This window comes from Apodemus sylvaticus, chromosome 5 (assembly GCF_947179515.1).
Source record: "Apodemus sylvaticus chromosome 5, mApoSyl1.1, whole genome shotgun sequence".
In the NCBI taxonomy this organism is placed as follows: domain Eukaryota; kingdom Metazoa; phylum Chordata; class Mammalia; order Rodentia; family Muridae; genus Apodemus; species Apodemus sylvaticus.
In genome coordinates this window covers 67,811,918-67,823,041 of record NC_067476.1, presented here as the reverse complement: position 1 = coordinate 67,823,041, position 11,124 = coordinate 67,811,918, and the positions used below count along the sequence as shown (strand labels likewise).

The window sequence follows — 11,124 nt, the reverse complement described above, 5'->3', positions numbered from 1 at the left end:
TCTGTCAAATTACATCTTTATTTGCAAAACACAAAATCAATGCAACTGGCTACTACCTTATATATCTTGGCATTAAATGTGTTTTATTTATATATTTAGAAATATCAGAATATGTGTACAAATACACATACATGTATGTAAATACAACTAGTGAACTTGAAAGAGAACAAGGAAAGGTTCTCTTTCAAGGAGAGAGACTTTACAGAGGGGAAACCTTATGGGAAAAATTACCTAGTTGCATCACAATTTAAAAACATAAAAGAAATATTTTTGTAAATCATTACTATGTTCAAAGGCACTTATTCCCATTCCTTTTTACAGAGCAAAAGGAGATTCACTGTTGTTCCAAAGGATTCTATTTTGGAACATAGACAAGGAATTGGTTATTGTCCATCTACACGGAACAGGATATGCCAGGATATTCCTGACTGTGAAATATGAGGTACTAAATCATTTCCTTTAATTCAGTAATGACTCACATGCTTTCATAAGCAAAGGAAATGTTTTTTGAATGTTAAACAGACATTAGAGTACTTTGCTTTATGAGATAAACACATTTTATAAAAATCAAATTTATATTTTCATAAGAAAAATGCTCAGTTTTTGCAAAATTAAATTTGTCCAGGCAGGATAAATAGCAAAATGATAAAATGAGAATATGTGGCAAACAAGTATATACTAGAGTAACTCTGAATTCACGTACTTTTTTATATTGTGCAAAACTCTCCCCATCTCAATGAGAGTTTCCAAGTACCTTTCAATTCTTCTTAATCATTGCATCTATCCTTGCTTTTCACCTCACATTTAAGCAAATTTAGAAACATCTGTTACACAAAATTCTGCATTATGGTTTTAACCAGTAATGTTCTTTTCCAGACAAACATCTTTGTTTGCAAATACACAGATCAAATCAAATACTTTCATCATTTTACACACAGTGGATCTTAAATTGAATCCTTCCTTGGACATTTTATATATGACAAGCTGAATGATAATTTTTAGTGTTATTTAAATCTCAATCTCCAGGGTATATAGATGTTGCCTCACATTGGAAAACAGATTGTTAACATATGAGTCAGAGAAAGACCATGAGACACAAGGAGAGCCTGGGATTTTGAAGGTAGGAACTATACATAACTCAATTGCTCTTATAAACTGAGACAGAAAGAAGGCAGAACGATGAAGAAAAAATCATACTTTTGTCTTAGAGGAAATGTCACATGCTACAGAATTATAAACTCAAGAGGGATATTTGGTTAAAAAGAGCTTCCTCTCTGAGAGCTTCCAGTAGGAGTGTGGCATCATAGTTATGTAGATTCCAACTAAAAAAACTCAGATAGTGCCATGCTTCTGACTTACAAACTGTATATAAATGAATATTTGTCAAGTTAAGCTATATAGTTTTTGGAAGTTTGTCATAGTAAATGCAATGAAACAGAAAATCTTATTACTTATAATATAGCAGTACAATATTTTTACATGCGAGTTATCCTTTTGGCTTATATCTACAAATGTTTATATTTCTAACAGGTTTGCACAAAGACATCATGTTGCTGATTTAAGTCCACCAGAATTTTGAAAGAGTCATAGAGGCTTATTATACTGAGGGATACATAGTTATCAATGGGGTGAGAGAATATATGTAATATTTAATTGTCTGATATCTACCACACCTCTGATAAATTGGTATTAAAAGAAATGATTTTAAACTATACTTTGCTTTTAAAATAGAAAGCATATGAGGACATTCCATTTTTTGGTGTATAACACAACTTTTTGCCTCCTTATGATGCATGTAATGAATTGTTTTATTATTTTTAATATTGAGAATAAAAACAATAACAATATGCAAAACCAAAATTACACAAAAACCTGACGGCAAGAATTATCATACAACTAACACTTCTAATGATTAATCATTTAAAATCAAAGAACAAATGAAAAGAACTATGTATATTTTTTTTTCCTGGTTCAGTTTTCCTAAATAGTATGACAATGATCATGCCAGTCAGAGATCTAGGGAGAAGATGAGGACAAATTTGAAGTGACACATTTAGAAACAGAAGATGGCATGGTACTGATGTCAGTGTGTCATTTCCAGGGTAACTGGAAATTAAATACACTGAAATGGTTGCCTATCAGTTAATGGAAGTTCCCTTACACAAGTTTGTTAATATCTCACTCTGCTCCAAAGCAGAAGGTTTGTTGAAGAATAAGACTGAGTTTGTGTACCATACTCTGGATCCAAGTCTCAATTGTAACCAACTGACAGCTTTATATTATAAAATATATTTTCTTAACTTTCCTACTCTGTAATATTTGATATTAGGATATAAATGTGGGTTCAATTATCTGCATCTCAGCATGTATATTGTTTGAGATTGTAGCACACGGGAATGGACTATGGCTGAAGTTGCTGTTTTGATTTATTTTCCACAGGGTAACTCTCCGTGACCATGATGGATATCAGATTCTGGAGAAAATTCTTTTTATAGTTGTTTTGTGAAATGATTATTTTAGAATTAAGAATACTACTGTAAGCATGGCAATTTGGAATCATACAGGTGTGAATGAATTTATTTTGGTAGGCCTGAGTGAAAATCCTAATTGGCAGGTTCCTTTCTTCTTGCTTTTCAGCATAGTGTATTTCATTATTCTTGTGGGTAATTGGGGGATGATTATCTTGATTTGGTTGAATGCCCAACTTCATACGCCAATGTACTTTTTCCTTAGTAACCTTTCTTTCTGTGATATCTGCTATTCTACTACCACTGCTCCAAAGATGCTGGTCAATTTCCTGTCAGAACACAAGTCTAGTACATTCTATGGCTGTATTCTGCAGAGTTTCTTTTTCGCAGTTTATGTAACCACAGAAGTCATCCTCCTGTCTATGATGGCTTATGATCGTTATGTGGCAATTGTTAACCCTTTAATGTACACAGTTATCATGACCCATGGCATCTGCACTCAGATGGTTCTTGCATGTTATTTGGGTGGCCTCATAAATTCCATGGTTCACACAATGGGTTTACTCTCACTAGACTTCTGTGGTCCCAACATTGTGAATCACTTCTTCTGTGATGTTCCTCCTCTTTTGAAGCTCTCATGTTCAGATGCACACATCAATGAGATGCTACTTTTGGTGTTCTCTGGAGTGATTGCTATTTCTACTTTCATCATTGTGATGGTGTCTTATATTCACATTATCATTGCCATCTTGAGAATCCGCTCAGCTGAAGGGAGGCGCAAAGCCTTCTCCACTTGTGCTTCACATTTGACAGCTGTGACATTATTTTATGGTTCTTTGACTTTTAATTATATCCAGCCAAGCTCTCAGTACTCCATGGAACAGGAAAAAGTCTCTGCTGTGTTTTACACCTTGGTCATCCCTATGCTGAACCCTCTGATTTACAGTCTGAGGAACAAGGATGTAAAGGAAGCAGCAAAGAGGTTGATTTGTAGAGAGAACAGTACCTCATGAATCTTTACTGTCTCTGGCTCTGAAAACCAAATGTGAATCTTAAAATCCACTTTATTTAAAATTATGTCAGTGACACACCCAACTACAATTGATTCAATTTTACAATACATCAGGCAAAAATCTTCAATTTGACCCCAAAACTAAAACCAGTCTTTACTAATCAATGACACAAAATATACATTATTATGAAACCTCAGAAATACGTAAAATATATTTTCATGTTAAAATCTTAAGAATATTGTCCTTTTAAAAGAGTGATATATAATTTTAGATCAAAAGAGTATTTTAATAATCTTTATTAATAAATTATTTTAGTATTTTACAGAAAACTTACGATGTCCCTAATAGCATGGCTTTTATAAACCCTATATATTTCCTTCTACAAATGTCACCATAAAAGTGACATACTATTTCTCAGTTTGCATATAATTTTAATAGTATGGTAACTGCATAAAAAAATTCATGACTTAAAGTTTTAAATAAATTAACTCTATGAAGTCCTGTATTGTGACAATTACTGTATGTATTGCGACAATTACTATAAAAAAAGAAATATAACTCTTATATGTTTTTCTGGTAGTCTACCCTTAATGGCTGAGCCAATAGCTATCTTCTGAGAGACTGTGGCAGAGCCTGACCAATACAGAAGCGGATGCTTGCAGTCAACCAATGAGCTGAGCCTAGGTACCACAATGGAGGAGTTAGGGGAAGGATAGAAAGAGCTGAAGAGGTCTGCAACCCATAGAAAGAACACCAATAACAACAAATTCTACCCTGCAGCATTTCCAGGGACTAAATCACAAACCAAAGAGTATACATGGAGGGACTCACACGGCCAATTGCTTAGTAGTGTTAAAAGCAGCCTTATGTGTAACATCTAGAAACTAGAAACAACTTAGATGTCCCTCAACTGAATAATGGCTAAAGAAAATTTGGTACATTTACACAGTAGAATGCTACTCAGCTATTTTTAAAAAGGGTCATCATATATTTTGTACGCAAATGGATAGAACTAGAAAATATCATCCTGATTGAGATATCCCATACTTAAAAGGATATACATGTTGTACATTTACTTATAAATGGACATTTATTAGTCATAAAGCAGGAGAATCATACTACAATCCAGAAATCTGAAGACACTAACTAACATGGAGGGCTCAAAGGAGGCTGATTGAATCTGTCTTAGAAAGTAAAATAAAATAGATATTGGCAAGGCAATGGAGAGGGGAAAAGGGTTGGGGGGGGATCATTTGTAAGGGAGAATAGGAGAGAGGGAAAATATCTATACAATGTGTCAGATACCTGGGATATAGGTAGGTCCCATGGTGTCTGTGGGTGTAACTGTAGCTGAAACTTCTAGCAGTGAGGTATATTCAGCCTGAAGTGGCACGTTCCTTAGCCAGGCATTTGTCTCAGTGGAGGGATAAACACAGTAACCCACCCATAAAACTTCTGACCTAAAATAATCTCCTTCCTACAAGATGTTCAGGTAGAGAGGAGAGATAGAAAATATTTTAACCATTTTGATACTTACACAATTACATGGCATGAATCTCCCAGATATCCCTCAATGGAGGAATGGATACAGAAAATGTGGTATATATACACAATGGAGTACTATTCAGCAATTAAAAACAATGAATTCATGAATTATTTAGGCAAATGGATGGAACTAGAAAAATATCATCCTAAGCAAGGTAACACAATCACAAAAGAATACACATGGAATACAGTCATTGATAAGTGGATATTAATTCGCCGTGAAGCTCTGAACACTGAAGATACAATTAGCATATCAAATGATTCCCATGAAGAAGGAAGAAGAGGGCCCTAATCCTGGAAAGGCTTGATCCAGCATTGTAGGGAGTACTAGGACAGAGAAAAGGGAGGGGGAAAGATAGGAGAATGGATGGAGAGAAGAGGATTTTTGGGACATATGGGGGAGGGGACTGGGAAAGGGGAAAGTTTTTGGATTGTAAACAAAGAATATAGTATATATATACACACACAAAAGAAAAAAAGAAAGATGTAAGTTTTCTCAGGTGAAGATTCAGTTTAATTGGGAGAGTTAAATAACCTACTAAGCTAAAAGACTAACTAACTAAATAAAATATATGTCCACAGAGAAGCAGTAAGGTAATAACATTTTAAAATGAAGTGTAATGAGAAATTTTCCAGTTTTTATTCATGTATTTATTACTATGAAGCTTTCTTATGACATAATTTTGAATCTTTTTTGAGGCATTCTGTTATTCATTTTAAATGGAAATTTGTGTAGTCTGAGGCACACAATGTCATCTGGTTTTGTTTCCGATTGCAGTGCACAAATGATGTAAAAGACAATTTACTTTGCTATGACAAACACAATGACTATAGGCAACATGAGGCTAGAAGCAGTTATTTTATTGAAAGTGAAGTCAGGGCAAGAACTCAAAGGAGGAACTTACAGAATAAATCATTGACCCAGGAAGTTATTGGCTTGCTCACATGCCTGTGCTCCACTAACTTTCTTACACAACAATGTCATACCTGGCTAAAGATGAGGAAACTCCATGTGAGACGGACAATCTTACATTCATTAGTAAAAAACAAACTGTCCCACAATTATGACTACATGGCAATCAGACAGGGGCAGTACTTAAGTTGGTTCCCTTTTTCTATGTTTTACAATCTGAAATTCAAGTTTACTCATAACAAGACTACACCTTGTCAATTTGACATTAAAAAAAAAAACACTGTTAAGATATAATCTTTCTTTACCCCATGATTTCATGATACTAGTACAATATAAAACAAAGTTAAAGTTAAGTTACATAGTCTCACAGTCTTCAAACTTTAATTCTATACAAGTTCAACAGCTTTTAAGTCTGGGGAAAAAGGTGTTGAGGGGTTAGAGTGATTAGTAATGTTCAGAGTACTGCCTGCTCTTTCAGAGTTCTTATTTTCATTATTTTCTTTATTTTTTTTTATTTCTACATCCTTTGTTTACATTCCAAATGATTTTACCTTTAATAGTTCCCCCCTCCCTGTAAATCCCATAAGCCCTCTTCCTTCTGCCCATTCCCCAATCAACCCCCTTCCACTTCTCTGTCCTGGTAATTCCCTGTTGCTGCATCAAGCCTTTCCAGGACCAGAGACCTCTCCTTACTTCTTGGGAATCATTTGTTACATTAATTGTGTACTGAGTATTCAGAGCTTCTGGGCTAATATCCACTTATCAGCAACTGCATTTCGTGCATGTTCTTTTGTGATTGGGTTACCTCACTTAAGATAATATTTTCCAGTTCTAACCATTTGCCTAAGAATTTCATGAATTCATTGTTTTTAATTGCTGAGTAGTATGCCATTGTGTAAATATACCATGTTTTCTGTATCCATTCCTCCACTGAGGGACATCTGGGTTCTTTCCAGCTTCTGGCTATGATAAATAAGGCTGCTATGAACATAGTGGAGCATGTGTCCTTATTGCTAGGAGTGACATAACAGGGTCCTCCAGAAGTGTCATGCCCAGTTTTCTGAGGGATCACCAGACTGATTTCCAGAGTGGTAGTACTAGCTTGCAAACCAACGAGCAGTGGAGGAGTGTTCCTCTTTTTTCCACATCCTTGCCAATACCTGCTGTCTCCTGAGTTTTTTAATCTTAGCCATTCTGACTGGTGTGAGGTGAAATCTTAGTGTTGTTTGGATTTGCATTTCCTTAATGACTAATGATATTGAACATTTCTTAAGGTGCTTCTCAGCTATTTGAAATTCTTAGGTGAAAATTCTTTGTTAAGCTCTGAACCCCATTTTTGAATAGGGTTATTTGGCTCTCTGGAGTCTAACTTCTTGAGTTCTTTGTATATATTGGATATTAGCCCTCTGTTGGATGTAGGGTTGGTGAAGATCTTTTCCCAATTTATTGGTTGTCATTTTGTCCAATTGACAGTGTCCTTTGCCTTACAGAAACTTTGTAATTTTATGAGGTTCCTTTTGCCAATTGTTTATCTTAGAGCATAAGTATTGGTTTTCTGTTTCGGAACTTTCCCCTGTGCCCATGTCCTCAAGTGTCTTCTCCATTTTCTTTTCTTAGTTTCAGTGTGTCTGCTTTTATGTGGAGGTCCTTGATCCACTTGGAATTGAGCTTAGTACAAGGAGATAAGAATGGATCAATTTGCATTCTTCTGCATGCTGACATCCAGTTAATCCAGCACTGTTTGTTGAAAAGGCTATATTTTCCACTGGATGGTTTTAGCTCCTTTGTCGAAGATTAAGCGACCATAGGTGTGTGGGTTCATTTTTGGATCTTTAATTCTATTCCATTGATCTACCAACCTGTCACTGTACCAATAACAGGCAATTTTTTTTTAACATTATTGCTCTGGTATACTGATTCCCCCAGAAGTTCTTTTACTGTTGAGAATAGTTTTAGCTATCCTGGTTTTTTGTTTGTTTGTTTGTTTGTTTTGATATTTCAGATGAATTTGAGAATTGTTCTTTCTAACTCTATAGAGAACTGAGTTGGGATTTTGATGGTGACTGCATTGAATCTGTATATTGCTTTTGGCAAGATGGCCACTTTTACTATATTAATCCTGCCAATCCATGAACATGTAGAGAAACTTGAAGCAATCCGCTAAAATCGGGGACTATGCAAGGCTGCACCCGTCTCTCCATATCTTTTCAATATAGTACTTTAAGTTCTAGCTAGAGCAATTAGACAACATAAGGAGGTCAAATAGATACAAATTGGAAAGGAAGAAGTCAAACTATCACTATTCGCAGATGATATAATAGTATACTATTTTTACTCGATATATTTTTTATTTACATTTCAAATAACTTCCCCTTTTCTGGCTCCCTACTCCCGAAAGTCCCATAATCCCTCTTCTATCCCCCTATTCCCCCATCCAACCCTTCCCACTTCCCTGTTCTGGTATTCCCCTATACTGCTGCACTGAGTCTTTCCAGAACCAGGGACCACTCCTCCATTCCTCGTGGACATCAATTAATATGTGGATTATGTCTTGGGTATCCCACATTTCTAGGCTAATATCCACTTATCAGTGAGTGCATACCATGATTGATCTTTTGAGACTGGGTTGCCTCACTTAGTATGATGTTCTCCAGATCCATCCATTTGTCTAAGAATTTCATGAATTCATTGTTTCAGATGGCTGAATAGTACTCCGTTGTGTAAATATACCACATCTTTTGTATCCATTCCTCCGTTGAGGGACATAATTCTTTCCAGCTTCTGGCTATTATAATCAGGGCTGCTATGAACATAGTGGAGCATGTGTCTTTATTGCATGCTGGGGAATCCTCTGGGTATATGCCCAGGAGTGGTATAGCAGGGTCCTCTGGAAGGGTCATGCCCAGATTTCTGAGGAACCGCCAGACTGATTTTCAAAGTGGTTGTACCATCTTACAATCTCACCAGCCATAGAGGAGTGTTCCTCTTTCTCCACATCCTTGCCTACACCTGCTGTCTCCTGAGTTTTTAACCTTAGCCATTCTTACTGGTGTAAGGTGAAATCTCAGGGTTATTTTGATTTACATTTTCCTAATGACTAATGATGTTGAACATTTCTTAAGGTGCTTCTCAGACATTCAACATTCTTCATGGAAAAAATCTTTGTTTAGCTCTGTACTCCACTTTATTTATTTATTTATTTATTTATTTATTTATTTATTTATTATTCGATATAATTTTTATTTACATTTCAAATGATTTCCGCTTTTCTAGCCCCCCACTCCCCGAAAGTCCGGTATGCCCCCTTTTCTTCCCCCGTCCTCCCACCCACCCCTCCACTTTTTAATAGGGTTATTTGGTTCTCTGGTGTCTACCTTCTTGTATATATTAGATATTAGCCCTCTGTTGGATGTAGGGTTTGTAAAGATCTTTTCCCAATCTGTTGTTTGCTATTTTGTCCTATTGACAGTATCCTTTGCCTTACAGAAACTTTGTAATTTTATGAGGTCCCAATTGTCAATTCTTGATCTTAGAGTGTAAGCTATTGGTGTTCTATTCAGGAACTTTTCCCCTGTTCCCATGTCCTCAAGGGTCTTTCCCAGTTTCTTTTCTATTAGTTTCAGTGTGTCAGAATACTTAAGTGATCCAAAAAACTCCACCAGAGTACTCCTACAACTTCAGCAAAGTGGCTGGTAATAAAATCAACTCAATCAAATCAGTAGCCTTCCTATACTCAAAGAATAAGCAGGGTGAGAAAGAAATTAGGGAAATGACAGCCTTCACAATAGCCACAAACAATATAAAATATCTTGTTGTGACTCTAACCAAAAAAATGAAAGATCTGTAAGGCAAGAACTTCAAGTCTCTGAAGCAGGAAACTGAGGAAGATCTGTCAGAGTTCTTGAGTTCGATTTGCAGCAACCACATGGTGGCTTAAAACCATCTAAAATGAGATCTGGTGCCCTCTTCTGAACTCAGGCATACATTCAAGCAGAATGCTGTATATAGTATAAGTAAATCTAAAAAAAAATAGTTTTAAGTTGTTTATTTCTCATATCAAGAGCAAAGAGTATGTTGCAGGCAGATACATATCTTTTCTGCTGTACTTAATGTGGAATCCCCACATTCATAGTTTTGCAGCAGAAAATCTTCTATGGTCTGCCTTTTCTCTCTGACTCCATCACCAACAGATCATTAAGATACCTCCCCCAACAGTCTTTACCAACTCATTGTATTGTAATACCCTCAAACAGGAGCAGGTATTCGCTGGAAACTCACCAGTTGAACAGAACAGGGGAACATGTAAGCTAATGTTGAAAATGATCTCCATTACTTTTTATCTCCAAATATAGTCCCCATGTGTGCTTCTTACTTGTGAAGCAGAACTTTAATTGTTGCTTTCCTTTCTGCTTCCCTCCAACTGCCAATCTCCTGTGCATTCCACAAACAATTCACTCTTAATCTCTAGTTCCTTACTCCTTGCTTTATTCCAAGACCCAACTCAAGCAGAAACCCTTGTTTCCTGCTTCCCTCACCTTCTAGTTTTATAACAGGCCAGACCACCAGCAGGTACCCCATGTTAATTCAAGGTCCTCTCCTTCCAAGGCAACAAATAAGATAATGGTGAAACTATGCCTCTCCTATTACATCCATATAGTTTTATCTCTAGCTCTGCAGCAGAAAACCTTATGTGCTTTCCCTTTCCTTTCCTGTCTGACCCAATTCCCAGTGGATCACAAGACCTTTACCTTCAACATTCCTTCCTCCAATTCATCTCTGCCTCCCAGACTCTTTAACACCAGAAAACATTTGCTGTAAGTATGCCAGAAAACAGGCAACACTTAGACATCACATTTTAAGAAAATCTAGAGAAGTAATGAAGACTAAGGAACAAATCATCTAACCAACAAAGACAAATCTAGAAATCAACACCTAGATCTATAATCATCTCAAAGCCAAATGTCTCAAGGCCAGTAAAAATCACAATCAATAAAATTCAGTGCAATATATCTTCATTAGAGACAAACTATTCTATCCATAACAGTGGATAATGGCCCTGAACATTCCCACATAGCTGTACCACAAGAAATAGAATTTAAAACTAACTATATGAAGAATATAGAGATCATTAAAGATAAAATGAATAAGCTCCCAAAAGAAATCTGTGAAGAAACAAACATTTGAA

The 11,124-nt window shown here is 36.0% G+C and overlaps 1 protein-coding gene across 1 annotated transcript; it reads left to right on the top strand.

Moving 5' to 3' along the window:
* The first annotated feature begins 2,542 nt into the window (after positions 1 to 2,542).
* LOC127684303 (olfactory receptor 1052-like) lies at positions 2,543 to 3,481 on the top strand. Its single transcript, XM_052181254.1, has one exon. The coding sequence runs from the start codon at positions 2,543 to 2,545 to the stop codon at positions 3,479 to 3,481; it is 939 nt and encodes a 312-aa protein (XP_052037214.1).
* The last annotated feature ends 7,643 nt before the right edge of the window (positions 3,482 to 11,124 follow it).